An 18,562-nucleotide genomic window follows, 5' to 3' on the forward strand; every position below is an offset into this window, starting at 1 on the left:
CGGTCTTCATGTCTTTCTCCACGATGAAAACAAGAGGAGAAATACTCTGGTATTACAGAGGAAAAACATCCTGGTAAACTTCTTCTGCACTCACACCAGAGCCTCTACAGCTTTCTTTCAATGGCATGATCAGAAATGCACACAGGCCTACCCAAAGTTTTATAAAGCTGCATCAATGACTTCCCTTCATTGCCAGAGAATGAGTTCAGCATAGAGCGTTCAGCCCAATGTTCATGAACACTATACAGGAACGATCCAACAAGCCTCCTTTCCCATTTTCTCCCTCAGCTCTGCAAATTCCTTCCTTTCAGATACTTGTAATGGACCAAGAGGCCTTGTGGCACATCGGGTCCATAATAGTTGCCAGGGAAGCAATCTCATTCCTTTCTCCTTAATTTCTGTACCAGTGAAAGATAAACAGCGCACTAAAAGGAAACACAGACTTGGAGAGAAAGTGCAAATTCCATATAGACAACATCCATGGCCATTTGATTGTAGAAAATGTTCTTCTTACAACCTTTGGTTTATCCATCAGAAAAACACCAGCATTCCTTCATCAAAGATTGGATCAAATCCCCAATACTCCCTACCCAATAGTATAAATACCATTCTGAACACAAGAACATAAAGGGGGCTAGAGGACCACCAGACTCAAACTATGGCCTTTCTTCACTCAGCACCAAAAACTACATTTCTTCATTCAATTGATACCCAGAAATTTTAGTCTGCTTTGATTGAACACAATAACATCACCTTTACAACCTTCCAAGGGTTCAATGTGTGTAGAAACTTTTCCTCATCTCAGTCCTAAACAGCCTGCCCCATTCACAAAATATGTCTCTTGGCTCTTCAAGCCTATTTCACCATTCCAGGTGATGACCCATCTGCCCCAACCATAACTTATCTTTTCCAGTTAACACCAGTTGCACATAACGTTCAATTCCCCAACATTTCCAAAATGTATCTACCTTCCCTTTAAATACTTTCAGTGGTAAGTCAGAATCACTGCTGCACAGCACACCTCAGGATGCTGACACAGAGCCTCCTACCCAGATGTACTCTACCCTCTGGGGTAGAAAATTCCAACGATTCACTGCAAGAAGAAATTCCTCCACATTTATGTTTTAATTGGCTGCTCCCTTGTCTTGTAATACAACCTCTCATTGAAGACACACCCACTAACAAACATCGCAACATGCACCTTGTTATAACCAAAGATCCTATAGCGGACGGTTATAACCAGTTTCTAAACTCCTTTAGAACAACCCTCTTCTCAGCAGTCATGTGAATTTCTGCACTGCCACATCCAGTGCAAGTATATCCTATCTCAAATAAGTGAACCAAAATGGTACAGTGCTCCAGATGAAGGCTGAACATTTGAAACAATACTTTATTTTTAAACTCCAACCCTCTTACAATAAAGGCCAATATGACATGTTGCTTTTTAACTACTTGCTGCATCTGTCTGTAACTTGATATATTTCATGCTCAGGACATCGAGATATCTTCAACCCTTTTTGCCTCCCGCAGACAGTTCCCTCCGCAACTCCTTGGTTAACCCATCCCTTTCCACCCTAATCACCCCCTCCCCAGGTGCCTTCCCCTGCAACCGCAGAAGATGCAACACCTGTCGCTATACCTCCTCCCTTGTCTCTGTCCAGGGACCCCAACAGTCCTTTCACGTTAGGCAGAGATTCACTTGCACCTTCTCCAACCTCATCTACTGTATCCGTTCTTCAAGATGTTGACTTGTACATCGGCGAGACCAAACGCAGACTGGGCGATCGTTTCTCGGAACACTTTCCCTCAGCCCATGTGAACCAACCTGATCTCCCGGTTGCTGGACACTAATTCTCCTTCCCATTCCCACACAGACCTTTCCATCCTCGGTCTCCTCCAATGTCAGAGTGAGGCTAAACGCAATTTGGAGGAACAGCATCTCATTTATCACAGCTTACAGCCCAGTGGTATGAATATTGATTTCTCTCATTTCAGGTAGCCCTGGCATTCCCTCTCACTCTATCCCTCCCCCACCCATGTCACACTAGCTTCTCATTTTCACCCTACAAACAGCTTACAATGGCCTGTTTTCTTTATCATTGTTAAGGGCCTGTCGCACTTGGTCATTTGCACGTCACGCAGGTGGTGCATGAGGACTTTGAGAATCTATGTCACTATCTACGCCACCACGTGCCATGCGCGCTTCATGACGTCACGTAAATGACGTGCAAATAACGCTCAAGTGGGACAGGCCCTTTACTTTTTTGCATATCTTTCATTCATTAATAATAATACATTTTATTTGTATAGCGCTTTTCAAGGACTCACAAAGTCGCTTTACATGGTGAGTCAAGAACAAAACAAAATAGAGCAGTAAGACAGAGATGCAAAGGGGAGGGGGACATGGGACTAAGGGTATGCAGAGGTGAAGAGATGGGTCTTGAGGCGGGACTGGAAGATGGTGAGGGACTCAGAAGATCGGATCAATTGTGGGAGGGAGTTCCAGAGCCTGGGAGCTGCCCTGGAGAAGACTCTGTCTCCAAAAATGCAGAGGTTGGATTTCAGAATGGAGAGGAGACCGGCTGAAATGGATCTGAGGGATCGTGAGGGTTGGTAGGGGGAGAGGAGGTCAGTGAGATAAGGGGGGGGCCAAGTGGTTGAGGGCTTTGTAGGTGAGGACCAGGATTTTGTAGATGATCCGGTGGGAAATGGAAAGCCAGTGAAGTTCTTTGAGGACTGGGGTGATGTGGTGCCAGGATTTGGTGTGGGTAATGAGTCGGGCGGCTGCATTCTGGACTAGTTGGAGTCGGTTGATGTTGCTGGAATTAATGTCAAAGAGAAGAGAGTTCTTCATTGTTCTTCATCTCTCTACATCACCGTCTATATATCTCGTTTCCCTTATCCTTAACTAATCTGAAGGGTCTCAACCCGAAACATCACCTGTTCCTTCTCTCCAGAGATGCTGCCTGTCCCGCTGAGTTACTCCAGCTTTGTGTTTATCTCTTCAGTTTATTCATCATTTAAACAGACTGCATTTTGATTCCTTAACCTCACTTCTGAACATTAAAACCCATGTACAAAGTTTTTACCCACTTGAATTATCTATATCCTTATGGGCAGCAGTGGTGTGGCACAGCTGGTAGAGGTACACCTCATAGCACCAGAGACCTGGGTTCAATCCTGACTTTGAGTGCTGTTTACATGGATTTTGCAGGTTCTTCCTATCACCCTCATAGGTTTCCTCCGGGTGCTCCAGTTTTCTCCCACATCCCAAAGATGTGCGGGTTTATAAGTTAATTGGCCTCTGTAAATTGCCTCTAATATGCAGGGAAAAGTGGGATAACATAGAACTAGTGAGAACAGGTGATCAATAGCCAGTGTGGACTCAGTGGGTCGAAGGGCCTGTTTTCACACTGTATCGCTAAATTAAACTTTAGAGTAAAATTTACCTATTGCAGCACGTCCTGTAACCATGTTGTATCATCAGCAAACTTTGATAATTTAAATGCTGGTCCCTTCTCCGAATAGTTGAGGATCAACAGCTAATTCTGAGGACACTCCATTAGTTATATCTTTCTTGTTTGCAAATAATCCATTTATTCGAACTCCTTCTTCTATGTGATAATTAGTCTTCAATCCATTTAGCATATTTTCCCCATACCCTGAGGGCCTTCCACCCAAACCCCAGGATTGTTTGACAATGCTTACTATTTTGGAGTCTCCCTTTCTCAGTAAAGCCCATTAGTATTCACAATGGCACGTGGAAGAACTACAGAGTTTCCATCTAATCCACTGGTTGCTGAGGTGAACAATCATTCCTGCAACTTCACCAGATTGGCATGTCTTTTTAGCAAGTCAGGTGGATGTTCTAGGATGGCCTATCTGCACTCTACATCAAAACAGGATTCACCTGATCATGGCAGAGTGAGGGTTATGCCAGGCCAAGTGATTAGAGAATGATCTGGTTGTCATCTAGTTTATTCCCAGTAACCCTAGTCTCAATATAACAGATATACCTTGTCTTTATCTATCACTCCCTCACCTCTCTGCCAGTTAAAACCAAATTTTCTCATTCCTAATTCTGATAAAGGAAATTTTACATAAAATTTGAACTTTCTCTCTTCACCAATGTTACCTGACCTGCTGAATATTTCCAGCATTTTGATTTTATTACAACAAACGTTCCTGTGATGATTCACGGCCTTCATTGCTGTGACCTCACTGACCCCCAGTGTGGAGCTACTAGATTTATATTGAGTTTATTTATCATCAGTACAGTTCCACAGCACATGTTATAGCATTTCCTCCTCAAAGACAAGATTTCACCAATGTTATCATGCTACAGATTGGCAAGACCAAAATATTTACCCTCTGATCCAATTGACAAATTTATCCTTCCAGACTCTGATAGCTCAATGGCGGTGCTGTCAAGCAACCCTTGGACACCAAAATCAGTCATACAAGGCACAATCTGTGCACTTTTACCATTGCCCTTCTTCTAAGACTTTATATTAATTGGAGCAATGAATCCTCAGAAGAGGGATAATGCTGGTGAATTGAAGGAGGGTCTGACATTATTTGTCGGATACAATTCTGTAAGCATAGCTGTGTCAGGCTTTTGCTTGACTATTTTACTCATAAGCCATGCATGGTTGATTAAACTGGGAGTGACTGCCACGCTAGGTTCCACAGAAGATCGATGTAAGTTAGTCTAACCAGGCAGCCTGCTCGGTCATTTCAAAAGATAACCACATGGGCAGGTGTACAATTACATACAAGATGGCTGATTTCCTTCTCAAAAGCGGAATGGTACCATTCGGCACCGCCGTTTTGCCTTTTCGGGGTGTTGGTGTTGGGTTCCGGGGTGTTAGGGTTAGGGTTAGGATTCTGATGAGTATAGATATTATAAACGGAGGCACCGAAACAGTGGCGCTGAACCGGCGGCACTGAAAAGTACCCGACCCCTCAAAAGATATTAGGTGCATTTTATGACATCCAGTAATTCAGTTTTAATTCTAGGTTAATAATTAAGGTGGGATTTCACTTTGTGCCTCTGGATTACTAGTTCAGGTTTCTAGATTACTAAACCTTAGTTTTACCTCTGCAAATGAAAAAAAACCCCACAAATATTGGAAATCCGTAATCAAAACAGAAAATTGCTGGAAATACCCAGGTCAAGCAACATCATCCCTGCTGACAATTAATAAATGAAAGCGATTCAATTTAGGATGTAGTTATTGTACCATGCATATAGTTGTTCTCCAGTTGCATGACAGCATGGTACTGAACACCCAAGTTTGATTCAGACTGTTGCAGCTGAAAATGTCACTGGAGCTACAATCAAAGCACTGCAGGCAGCTTTGTTATAGCTACAAAGAATGCACTTGCATTTACGTGGTCCCCATCACAACATTGACAGAAAATAATTCAGTCAATCATTTGAAATGCCTGCTGTTGTGTTTAGACACAATTTCAAATTTGCATAGAGCAAAGACACTAAAACACCATTGATCAGTAATCTCAAATAATTATTTTATCTTCAAAAGCAGACAGGCACTCATCTTAACAGCCGTTCTACAAACTAGGTCCACCATTGAAGTATTGGCTTTCATAAGTTAAATTATGCAGCTAATATGTGTCAGCATCCTTGAAATGGGGCAAATCCACAACCTCACAACTCAGATACACAAGTCACAGCTGAATTGAAAGGGATCTTAAAAAGGGGAAGGTTGACAATTTATGCCTGCAAAGTAATAGACAGGTTGGTTAGTAAGTTTGCAGGCAATAACAAGATTGCTGGGGTTGTGGACTGTGAGGAAGGCTGTCAAGCCATACTGCAGGATATAGATCAGCTTCAGAAATGGACAAAGAAATGGCAGATGGAGTTTAATCCAAGAAAGTACAAGGTGTTGAATTTAGGGAGAACAAATGCATGGAGGAAATATATAATTAATAGCATGACCCTCAACAGCATTGATGTACTGAGGGATCTTGGGATCAAAGTCCATAGCTCCCTGAGAGCGGCAACACAAGCAGATTGGAGTGGTAAAGGCAGCAGATAGCATGTTTGCCTTCATAAATGGAGGCATTGAGCATAAGAGTCAGGATACCATGATACAGCTTTAAAAAAAAAGACAGTGATGCACTTCAATTGGCCGTCCAACACAACAGATTGGCAGTGGATATGATCTTGTTGCACTGGAAAATTTGAGCAACAGGGAGATGTATGTCAGCCTGTTATTCATCGACTGCAGCTTAGAGTCCTCTCCAAACTCATCGTCAAACTCTGGGAAATAGTTAAAGGAGGGAGATCGATAATCTGGTTGAGTGTTTGGTGTCAAAACAACACTCCTGCTCTGAATGCTAGCAAGCCCAAGTAGATGATTGTTAACTTCAGCAAGGGAAAGCCGATGGATCTAATGACATCATTGGTGGGATGGCTGCGGAGAGAACCAACACCTACATGTGTACATATATATCTCTGACCTGTTCTGGGCCCAGCCCTTAATGCAATCAAACACTCGCAAGTGACTGCATGCGGCGAGCGCAACCAAACGTGATGGCTTGAGGCATACAGCCTCGCGGGTCCGGTCCCACTTCCAACTGCGGAGCCGTCTGGAGCTGGTCCCGACATCATACTCACCAATCAGCCGGGCAGGAGGCAGGCCGACTGAATTTGGACCTGCACGGCGTCCGGCGGTTACGTCATCACGCAACGGCACGCCGGGCAGTGACGTCATCGCGCAACGCCATGCGCTAGGCGTACGCTGTCAAACTGTGTACGATGTCCAGATGCTGCATACGCCTGTCGAGGCGCTGCGTACGGCCTCAATGCGGCTGCAGGCCGACAGGCCGTTGCCGCGCGGGATTTATGGACAGTGTCAGTTTTTCGGAGCCCCGCGCAATGTCCAGACCAGCCCCGCACAACTCCATACGGCTCCGGTGATCGAAGTGGGACCGGCCCCGCGAGGGCCGTACGGCTCCAACAACCATGTTAGGTCGCGTTCGCCGCATGCTGGTGGGCCCTTAACTAATCAATGACTCCTTCCTCAAACGTTTGTGAAGACTCAGCATGTCTAGCCAACTTCCACAAGTATAGTTCAGAGAGCATACTGACTGGTATCTGCATAGCCCGTTTTAGAAATTTGAATGCACAAAACAAAGGGGACTTCAGAAAGTAGTGAACATTGCCCGGTCCATCTTAGGTACTGACCTCTGCATCTTCGAAGGAATCTTTACACAAAATTGAAACCCAAAACAAGGAAACAAACATAACTAAAATATTCACAAAATAATTTGGGGAACACTCTAATCAACCTCTGCCCTATCACCCTGACATGCTCAGTATCATGAATTCCCAAAACAAAAACAAAAAAATCTAACCCTGCAACTTTCATTGTTCCTTACCATAATCACATGAGGCGAGTGCACCAATGACTTCAATTCATTAAGATCGTTTTCAGCCTGTTAACAAAAAACACTGATTAGTGCAACTCAAAGCATACCAAACAAAGAACCTACTCAGCTGGTTGAACATTACCTTTTCCCATTCTCCCTCCATAACGTGATTGCGAAATTTAGTTGCGGAAGAATGCTCCAAGTGGCAGCCCGATTCCTGCATCAAAAGATCCACCGTTTGGCTATAAGAAGAAAAATACTTCAAACCTTGAACCCCAGCACTAGTACTGGACAGGAAATCTGGAATATAGTTCTAATGACAACTTAAATCACAAATCCCCATATAATTTTAGCATTTATGACAAGGTTGCTTGAACTAAATGAGAAAGCTGTCTATAAAATAAATCACATGTTAAAACTATTTCAGTCCTACAAATTGTATAGTGTACTAGACCAAGTGCAGACCCGTTGGGTCTGATCCCCCAACGTGCGGTTGTGGGGGGGGGGGGGGGGGGGGAGGCGTCATGCAGCTGCAGCTTCACACACACTAAATATCCCCCTTCCCCCCCCCCGCACACACTAATTACCCCCCTTGATATTATATTAATATTATTAATTTGCTCCTTTTACCCCATAACCACCCTATCTTCTGAGGAGGGGGGGGGGGGAGGGAGAGGGAGGGGGAGGAAGGGGGGGGGGGAGGGGAGGGGGGGGGGGGGGAGAGGGGGGGAGGGAGGGGGGGGGGGGAGGGCTGGTGGGGAGAGGGGAGGGGGGGGGGAGAGGAGGGGGGGGGGAGACAGGAGGAGGGGGGGGAAGAGAGGAGGGGGGGGAGGGGGAGAGGAGGGGGGGGGGGGGAGAGGGGGGGAGGAGGGGGGGGAGAGAGAGGGGGGGGGGAGGGGAGGGGGGGGGGAGGGGGAGGGGGAGGAGGGGGGGGGGGGGGGAGGGGGAGAGGGGGGGAGGGGAGGGGGGGGGGGGAGGGGGGGGGGGGGGAGGGAGGGGAGGGGGGGGGGGGGGGGGGGGGGGGGGGGGGGGGGGAGAGGGGGGGGGGAGAGGGGGGGGGGGGGGAGAGGGGAGGGGGGGGGGGGGAGGGGGGGGGGGGGGGCGGGGGGGGGAGGGGGGGGGGGGGGGGGGGGGGGAGGGGGGGGGGAGGGGGGGGGGGGGAGGGGGAGGGGGGGAGGGGAGGGGGGGGGGGAGAGGGGGGGGGGGGGGGGGGGGGGGGGGGGGGGGGAGGGGGGAGGGGGGGGGGGGGGGGGGGGGGGAGGGGGGGGGGGGGGGGGGGGGGGGAGGGGGGGGGGGGGGGGGGGGGGAGGGGGGGGGGGGGGGGGGGAGGGGGGGGGGGGGGGGAGGGAGGGGGGGGAGGGAGGGGGGGGGGGGGGGAGGGGGGGGGAGGGAGAGGGGGGGGGGGAGGGAGGAAGGGGGGGGGGAGAGGGGGGGGGAGGGGGGGGGGGGGGGGAGGGGAGGGGGGGGGGGGGGGGGGGGAGGGGGGCAGGAGGGGGGGGGGAGAGGGGGGGGGGGGGGGGGGGGGGGGGGGGGGGGGGGGGGGGGGGGGGGGGGGGGGGGGGGGGGGGGGGGGGGGGGGGGGGGGGGGGGGGGGGGGGGGGGAGGGAGAGGGGGGGGGGGGGAGGGAGGGGGGGGGGGGGAGGGGGGGGGAGGAGGGGGGGGGGGGGGGGGGGGGGGGGGGGGGGGGGGGGGGGGGGGGGGGGGGGGGGGGGGGGGGGGGGAGGAGGGGGGGGGGGAGGAGAGGGGGGGGGGGGAGGGGGGGGGAAACCAGGGGGGGGGGAGGGGCGGGGGGGGGGGGGGGGGGAGAGGGGGGGGGGGGGAGAGAGGTGGGGGGGGGGGGGGGGGGGGGCGGAGAGGGGGGGGGAGGAGAGGGGGAGGGGAGAGAGGGAGGGGGGGGGGGGGAGGAGAGGGGGGGAGGCAGGGGGGGGGGAGAGGAGAGGGGGGGGGAGGAGGGGGGGGGGGGGGAGGGGGGGGGGGGGGGGGGGGGGGGGGGAGGAGGGGGGGGGGAGGGGGGAGGGGGGGGGGGGGGGGGGGGGGGAGGAGGGGGGGGGAGGAGGAGAGGGGGGGGGGGGAGGGGGGGAAGGGAGGGGGGGGGAGGAGAGGGGGGGGGGGAGAGAGGGGGGGAGGGGGGGGGGGGGGGAGGGAGAGGAGGGGGGGGGGGAGAGGAGAGGGGGGGGGGGAGAGGAGGGGGGGGGGAGAGGAGAGGGGGGGGGGAGGGATGGGGAGAGGGGAGAGGTGATGGGGAGTGATGGGCAGAGGGGGGGGGGAGGGGGGGGGGGAGAGGAGGGGGGGGGGGGGGGGGAGGGGGGGGGGGGGGGGGGGGGGGGGGGGGGGGGGGGGGGGGGGGGGGGGGGGGGGGGGGGGGGGGGGGAGGGGGGGGGGGGGGGGGGGGGGGGGGGGGGGGGAGAGAGGGGGGGGGGGGGGGGGGAGAGGGGGGGGGGGAGAGGGGGGGGGGAGAGGGGGAGAGGGGGAAAGGGGGAAAGGGGGAAAGGGGGAGAGGGGGGGGGGGGAGAGGGGGAGAGGAGAGGGTGCCTTTTTACTTCAACCCAAACAACCATTTGCAGGCAGTGCTTTTTTCCTCAAACTAACCATATTTTCATTTTCAAACCACATTATGGGTACTCACAGCTGTGGAGACATTTGTTCAGTGTTATTCAGCGCTCTGATTGAGGCACACCACTTGCAGAGACTGATTGAGGCACACCACTTGCAGAGACTGATTGAGGCACACCACTTCCTGGTTTTATAGTCCCTCCCCCTCCCTCCAGCAGGGGCAGCAGAGAGAATGGGAAATTTTGTAAAAACATTAATATCTCTGTCATTTTTCATCGACAGGAAAAATCCTCGGCACACATGCGGCGGAGGGGGGCTCTGAGCGAGGTGGCCAAAAATGACGGCCGTAGGTGGGTTGGCGTTCTCTCGGAAATCGCAGCACAGAAGGCCAAAACCGGTCAAGAACAGACTTTTAGTAATATATGGAAGATATGAACCAGCAACGATATGGCTTAAAATGAACAAATATGTACAATACTACAACATAAAAACAAATCGAAGGCATAAATTCAATGTCAATAAGTACATTACTTTCTTAAACTGTGCAATACAAAATAAACAATTCCTCCCAAATATCCATACTTGATGACACAAGGAACTGTAAGATGTTGGAATCTTAAGCAAATCACAAGGAAAAGTGCCAGAGTGACTCAGTGGGTCAGGCAGCATCTGTGGTGGGAATAGTTAGATAACATTTTTGGCTGGGATCCTTCGCCAGACTTGTGTTGTTGGGGGAGAAACTGAAGAGTCAGGGCAGAATAAAGTCTGACGAGTGATAGGTGGGTAGGTGCGGGGGGGTTTAATTGGCAGATGGGCGGACAAAGGTTAGAGATGAAGACGAAGGGTGTCAGGTAACGAGGAGTGAAATGTAAATCCAGAGAGAGGGATATAGGTGGAAGGGAAAATGGGGGCACAAGAAAGAGGGGGAAGGGGGTGCATTACTTCAAATAGAGAATTCAATGTTCATATAGTTGGGCTGTAACCTATCCCAACAACTTCATATTTGAAGCCAGTTTTTCCAGGGATCTGCATCCAAAGTTCAGACGTGTTTCCAGAATACGCTTTAATCTAAATGCGTGAAATGTATCCTTTATAATTGGCTGCTTGGCAATATTATTGCACTTAAAAGTGGATGATATTATAAATAGGCTATAAAAATATTTCTACATATGAATTGTTCATCCATGATTTGGATGAAGGGATTCAAAGTAACATTAGCAAATTTGCAGATGACACAAAGCTGGGTGGTAGTGTGAACTGTGAGGAGAATGCTATGAGAATGCAGGATGACTTGGACAGGTCGGGTGAGTGGGCAGATGAATGGCAGATGCAGTTTAATGTGGATAAATGTGAGATTATGCACTTTGGTGGCAAAAACAGGAAGGCAGATGATTATCTAAATGGTGTCAAGTTGGGAAAAGAGGAAGTACAACGGGATCAGGGGGTCCTTGTCCCTCAGTCAATGAAAGTAAGCATACAGGTACAGCAGGCAGTGAAGAAAGTGAATGACATGTTTGCTTTCATAACAAGAGGAGTTGAGTATAGGAGCAGAGATCCTTCTGCAGTTGTATAGGGCCCTAGTGAGACCACACGTGGAGTATTGTGCGCAATTTTGGTCCCCTAATTTGAGGAAGGACATTATTGCTATTGAGGGAGTGCAGCGTAGGTTTACAAGGTTAATACCCGGGATGACGGGACTGTCATATGCTGAGAGAATGGAGTTGCTGCGCTTGTATACTCTGGAGTTTAGGATGAGAGGGTATCTTATTGAAACATATAAGATTATTAAGGGTTTGGGCACACTAGAGGCAGGAAACATGTTCCCGATGTTGTGGGAGTCCAGAACCAGGGGCCACTGTTTAAGAATAAAGGCCAAGCCATTTAGAACAGAGATGAGGAATCATTTTTTCACGGAGTTGTGAGTCTGTGGAATTCTCTGCCTCAGAGGGTGGTGGTGGCCGGTTCTCCAGATACTTTCAAGGGAGAGATAGGTAGGGCTCTTAAAGATAGCAGAGTCAGGGGATATGAGAAGGCAGGAACGGGGTACTGATTGGGGATGATCAGCCATGAAGACATTGAATGACAGCACTGGCTTGAAGGGCCGAATGGCCTACTCCTGCACCTATTGTTTATTATTCAATAGCCAGATTTCAAATAGGCTTTTGACAAGATTTCATATGGTTGGCTGCTCAAAAAAAATTAGAATGGAACAAAGGAGGTAGAACAAATTAGATTCTAAGTTTCTCAGGAGCAGAAACCAGAAGGTAATGATTAGTAGGTGGTTTTACGACCAAAGCTTTGCTATCTGTTGGGTTTCAGAAGGTTCAGTACCAAATTCCTTTCTTTGTGTTATTGACTAATTAATTCAACTTAAATATATGGGTAAAATTTGAAAACAGTAAGAAACTAGGTCGAACGGTTCAAGAGGAAAAATATGAACCAAGAAGAAATATTCAGCAGAAAAATGGCAAATGGAATTTAATCCAAAGAAGCACAAGGTAATGATTCTGAAGTGCAACAAGGCAAAATAATACACAATAAATGGGATAACAAATGGTGTTGATGAACAGAGATCCTGGACTGTCCAATGATCCTTAAAGATAGAAGAATGGCAGATAAGGTGGTTAAATAACATACACAATGCTCCCCTTCATTAGTCACAGAACAGAACACGAGGATGGTTATGAGAGAACTGCATACAATGCTTGTTTGGCTACAGAGCAGGTTCTTTGTATAGCTCTGGTCACATTACAGTAAAGCCATCATTACATTTGGGAGTAGGTAGAAGAATTTTGAGGACTTCAGTACAAAGGAAAATTGTAGCTACAAAGAAAGATCATGAAGTTGTTTCTGTGGAACCAACGCTGTGGGGTGACGAAAAGAGATATGAAATTAAAAGGAGCCAGGCAAAGGCCAAAGACAAAGTAGAATTTTAGGATATTGAATTAAAACAGGAAACCCCGCTCTAGGGCAGCACGGGTATGCCATACCACCCCACGCATTTCACTAATACAAGTACAAAATGATAAGAGGCACAGATAGACAGAGTGAGCTTTTAGCTGCGAGGTGGAAATGTCAAAGACGAGGGAGCAGACCTTTAAGGTTAGAGGGTGAAAGGTTAAAGGAGATGCATTTTTACACAGATTAATTAGAGGGTGCGAGTGATGTTAGTAGAGAGGAGAGCATAATTTAAGTAGCTTTTGGATAGCTACATGCATATGCGGGTTTGGGGGGGGGGGGGGGGGGTTATGGATCAAGAGATTACTTAAACTTGGCATCATGTTCGCCACGGTCACTGTGGGCCGAAGAGCCTGTACCTCTCATCCTATCCCCACCCGCTACAGCCTCGGTACACTCACTTCAGCCCCAGGCCGTGCAGGTGTTGTCCGATCAGGCGAATCACATCCTCGTCGCTCTGACACAAGCGCTTTTTCTTCCTGTAAGCGACCTGATCTGTGCTCACCCCGCCGGGCCCGGGCACCAGGGGGGTGGCGGCGGCCAGCGATGAGGAGGAGGAGGAGGAGGGCATCCCGTTGGAGTGAGCGGCCGCGGGGCCCAAGCCCGGGGCGGAGCCGTGGGAGGCCGGTTCCTCCGCCGGCCCGTCCCGGCCCGTCGCGTCCCCGTTCTGTGCCGCAGGAGCCTCGCCGCCTCCTTGGTTACCGTTGGCCTGCATGACGCCGTGAGCCTGGCGCCCGGAGCCGCCGCCTCCTCCTCCTCCTAGGCCCAGCAGGCCGCCGAAGTTACCTGGGAGGTTGCTGGGGCCTAGTCGCGCTCCGCTGCTGCCCGCTGCCCCGGGCCCACCCTCGCCCTCCGCCGCCGTCGCCGCTCGCTGCTTCTTCCGCGGTGGCGGGGACACTCCGCCGCTCTCCGAGTCGGAGGAAGAGGAGGAGGAGGCCAGAGTGAACGTGGTGTGCTCGGCCGCAGCTGCTGCCGCCGTGGTGGGCTCGGTGCCTGTGCGGTGGGTCCGGGGGCGGGGGGCGCCTCCTCCCCCCAGGGGGGAGGCCGGGGATCTGTCAGCGCCGCCCCGAGAGAGACGGCGAAGGTTCCGGAAGGTCCGCGAGCCCCACGATCGCCAACCGTCGCCCGGCCCGGCCGCGGCCGCGGGGTTTCCCTCCCTGCTCCCTGTCAGCTGCCCCGCGTCGCCGGCGGTGACAGTGGCGGCTCCGGCCCCTCTCCTGCTCAGTCCGTCGTCGTCGGCGGCGGCGGCGGCTCAGTGCTGCATCACCCCCTCGCTCGCTGGATGGAAGGATAGATGGACGCACCTCCTTACCGGTACATTCCTTCCCTACCCTCTTGTCCACCACAACCCCTCTCCCTCCTCTTCTTTCTTGCGCTGGTGTTATTGTCGCCGCTCCCGGCCTCAGGCCCACAGCTTTGATAAAGTCCGTCAAACAACAACTGAGCGGACCGGAAGTTTCCGCGCTTCAATGGGGTGGAGCAAGGGACGAGTCCGCCCTGTCTGGTAAATCAGCGCACACGTTCCCAACGCGATTCCTCGCCGGTCACCCGCAAAGATCCTATAGCAGAGCTCTGCTATAAGATCTTTGGTTACCCGTGCGGAAGGGATGTTGGAGAAAAAAGATTATGTCGATGCAAGAGGACGGACTAAACTTTGTGCCTTCCACCACAGTGATGAATGGTGTGGTGGATGTTTTGTGTTAATGTTTTTATTGTGTGTTCTTTTTTATTGTATTGTACCGCTGCTGGCAAGTTCATTTCACTGCACTTCATTGTGTATGTGACGAATAAATCTGACTGTTGACTATTGAAATCCAAATGTTGTTGGAGTCAGGCAGCAGCAATTGTAAGGCCATCTAACCTGAACACAAGTGTAGGAAGGAACTGCAGATGATGGTCTAAACCGAAGATAGACACAAAAAGCTGGAGTAACTAAACGGGACGGGCAACATCACTGGAGATTATTTTCTTCGGCTGAGTTACTTCAACTTTTTGTGTCTATCTTCAACTCGAACACAATGTCCCTGTACGTGCAGTATGTACTGTGCATGAATTACACTACAGTTGCAAGTCAAGGCTTCTTCAACCGCACTCCAAACCCACCACCAAAAATAGGACAAAGGAATAAAGGTAAATAGAAGTACCACTACCCTTGGTTCTCCTCCAAGATCCTGATCATATCACTATAAATCTATAATCACCATACTATTGCCATAGCATTGTGATTGTAGAACTCTACTCGTCAATACTGCAGCAATAACTTCACTGGAAGTATTGCAGTGGCTAATGAGACATTTAAGGAGGGAAGTAAAGAGAATCTAAGGAATTGGAGATCGTCACACCAGTGGTAGGGAAACACTTGGTTAATTAGGGACAGTCTACACAGCTTTGTACAAGGCAGGCTGTGTCTTAAGAACTTGATTGAATGAGGTTACAAAGGTGGTCAACGAGGGTAGGGCAGTTGATGTTGTCTGCTAAGGCATTTGTTGAAGCCCCCATGGTAGGCTGTTCCAGAAGATTAATATGCATGGGTTTAACAATGACATATGGATTAAAAACCACTTTATTGATAGAAGACAGAGAATTGCAGTGGGATGACAATAATCAGGCTGAAGGTCTGACCAGTGGAGTTCTGCACAAATCTGTGTTAGGACATCTACTTTTTGTGATATATATAAATGAGTTTGACATAACTGTATATGGGTTGGCTAGTATGTTTGGAGCTGAAACCAACATGTTGAGGTCATGGGCTGTGAGGAAGGCTATAGAAATGGGTGGAGAAATGGCAGATGTTTAATCCGAGCAAGTGTGTAAGGTGGAAATATATAATTATTGGCATGACACTCAAGATCATTGATATACAGAGGGATCTTGGGGTCCAACACTACTTCCTCAAAAGGCGTAGGAAATTCTGCATGACTCTTACCAGTTTCTACAGATGCACCATAGAAAACATCCTGAGGCATCAGGTAACAGCAATGATGAAGACTGCAGGAAATTGCAGAGTTGTGAATGCAGCCCAGTCCATCTCGCAAACTGCCTCTGCACATACCATCAGATTTGAGATCCGCTTTATTTTTCTATTGTCAGACTTAAACAGACTTCTTATATGTTAAAGATGAATTGTTGATCCTCCAATCTTCCTTGTTATGCCCTTTGAACTTTTTTTAATCTGCACTTTCTCGATAGATGCAACATTATATTCTGCATTCTGTTTCCTTTTCTCTCATGCGCTGCCTGATGTAATTATGTATGGTATGCCTTGTCTCGAACACTATATTCTGCATTGTTTATTCTCTCCTTTTCACTATCAGATGTCAGATCGGCCTTCCTGAGAGTGAACCCGCATCTGGCCTTGAGGGAGTCCCCAGCCATATCCTCAGAACCAGCTGCCAGGCATAACTACTCTGCCCAAGACCACAGGAAGTTTCAGTGAATTGTGGATGTAGCCCGGTTCATCACTCAAATTAACCTACCACCATCGAGTCTCTCTACATTTCAGCTGCCTCAGGAAAACAAGTACCTTCGATCTTCCAGCATCTGCAGTTCTTGAACAGCATGAAAGAGTCAGCGTAATCAAGGACCTTTTCCCTCTTCTCCTCCTCCTCCACTACCTGATTCAGGAAAAGCTTCTCTGCTGTTATCAGACTACTAATCAGTCCTCCCATAGCTAGGTGTAGTCCTGACCCCCCAACCTACCTCATTTTGGACATTTAACTTTATTTTTATTTTCACTTTCTTTGTAACACTATATTTTGCACTCTGGTACTTTTCCCTTTGTGTTAGCTGTTGCATTCTTGTATGGCTTGATTTTACTTATCTACAGTATGATTTGACTGGATTGCGTGAAACCGCAGCTTGTCACTGTATCTCGATACACATATAAACCAATAAACTAATAACAATACCCACCAGTGGTGGCTCAGCAATGCACATATTGTAAGCATGGAGTAAATCCAATCTCCAATCAAAGTAGATATGAGAATTTATAATAACGATATAAATATTATATAATTATTTGTCAAATTGTAGTGAACGGTGCCAACTGATCGAGAACACAAACATCCTGCGGCGTGGATGTGTTTGCGAGTGCGTACGGGTATACGTGAGTGTGCACAGAAACATCCTGCAGCGTACTCTGCTGCGCACTCGGGGTTTGCAAGTGCGTTCGGGGATATTCGGGGATAAGTGAGTGTATGTACCTTATTTGGTAGTGTAATAAATTACTTAGTGAATCAAACTCTGTTGTCTGAATATGGTGATTTATCAAACACAACAGCATGAAAGAATTTCGGCCCAAAACGTCGCCTATTTCCTTCGCTCCATAGATGCTGCTGCACCCACTGAGTTTCTCCAGCATTTTTGTGTACCTTCGATCTTCCAGCATCTGCAGTTCTTGAACAGCATGAAAGAGTTTTTGTGCCTAAGCATGAATAATGAAGAAAATAGGGATAGTATAAGATTGAAAAGATTTACAAAATTTCCTGAAAAAAACTGCAGGCCTAAAGATTAGGCGCAGTTTAGAATTCAACAAAAGAGTACAAAAGGATTTTTACCAGTTACCCTTCTTAAGGATTAAAATCTGCCGTAAATATGAGATGAGAAAACGATTAGTGAAAACAAATGTTCTTACAGTTAAAAATACAGAAATTATAATTGGGATCAAAGAAATAGCACAATTAAAAACATACTTTGATTCTGCTATTTTCAGAAATGAAATACCCCCCCCCAGAAATGTTCAGGAATCCAAGATCTAAAGAGGGGGGAAGAACTGAAGAAAATCAATATTGGTATAGAAATTTAATAACGAAATGACACTCAAGAAATCAGTGGATGATAGGCCAACAATTGCCCTGGATCAGACAATCTGTATCTCATATATAAGTATGAAAGGAAATCGCCCTATAGATACTGGATCATTGGTGGTTATCTTACAATCTTTAGATTCTGGATTAGATTGGAGGGTGGTAAATAAATCTGCATCATTTATAAAAGGAGGAAAGGTAAATGTTAGTAGGGGGAAAAATGCTACAATTTATTGTAAAAGTGCAACAGAAAACTTGGAAAGAATGACCAGGTTTGGACAAAACCAGCAATATTTAATGTTTCCTGAAGAGGCAACAAAGAGGATTGAGGAGAGATGTTGCCGACAGGACTTTGACAAGGATGTTTAACAAGGGCTGGTCCAGAAAATTAGAATACAGAGAATCTATGATGAGACAGCAAACTGGATGTAAAATTGGCTTGGTGGTTGGAGGCAGAGGTTGATAATGGATGGGTTGGCTTTCAAATTGGAAATTTACGACTAGTGGCATGCCACAGTGATCAGTGCTGGGTTCTTTATTATTCAAGTGTTATGATTAGTAAGTTTTCAGATGAGACCAAAATTGGTAGTATGGTGAATAAAGAAAAAGATTGTGTGAAGTTACAACAGGATCAAGATCAACAGGGAAATTAGACAAGTGCAAAGTGATGCATTTTTAGAAACTAAACCAAAGGGCAAAGGACATTTTACTACGGAGTCATGTGAGTGACTACGTGAAGAAGACCGTCAGCCCGCATGCGCGTCATTATGTCTACCGCATTGCGCAACGGCTGGTTGGCGGCGCGTTGCTCCTCCAGCGGTCAGGTTGTCCTTTTGTTGCAGGAATCT

The 18,562-nt window shown here is 48.8% G+C and overlaps 1 protein-coding gene and 1 long non-coding RNA gene across 4 annotated transcripts in view; one reads left to right on the forward strand and one right to left on the reverse strand.

Moving 5' to 3' along the window:
• LOC129697586 (WD repeat-containing protein 26) overlaps positions 1–14,587 on the reverse strand; it is a 72,412-nt gene extending 57,825 nt beyond the window's left edge. The window contains exons 1-3 of one of the 3 annotated variants that reach the window (XM_055636268.1): positions 13,311–14,587; positions 7,541–7,640; positions 7,408–7,464 (exon numbers count right to left, since the gene is read on the reverse strand). In XM_055636268.1, coding sequence (XP_055492243.1) covers positions 7,408–7,464; positions 7,541–7,640; positions 13,311–13,624 — 471 coding nt within the window. In that variant the 5' untranslated portion in view covers positions 13,625–14,587. The remainder of the gene's footprint in view (positions 1–7,407; positions 7,465–7,540; positions 7,641–13,310) is intronic. The other 2 variants (XM_055636270.1, XM_055636271.1) reach the window with 2 other exon arrangements.
• Positions 14,091–17,149, forward strand: LOC129697590 (uncharacterized). The gene is made up of 3 exons (XR_008723547.1): positions 14,091–14,223; positions 16,224–16,428; positions 16,477–17,149. It is a non-coding gene; the product is annotated as an uncharacterized LOC129697590 (long non-coding RNA).
• Positions 17,150–18,562: the final 1,413 nt, after the last annotated feature.

The sequence above is a fragment of the Leucoraja erinacea genome, chromosome 5 (genome assembly GCF_028641065.1).
Source record: "Leucoraja erinacea ecotype New England chromosome 5, Leri_hhj_1, whole genome shotgun sequence".
NCBI classification, from domain to species: Eukaryota; Metazoa; Chordata; class Chondrichthyes; order Rajiformes; family Rajidae; genus Leucoraja; species Leucoraja erinaceus.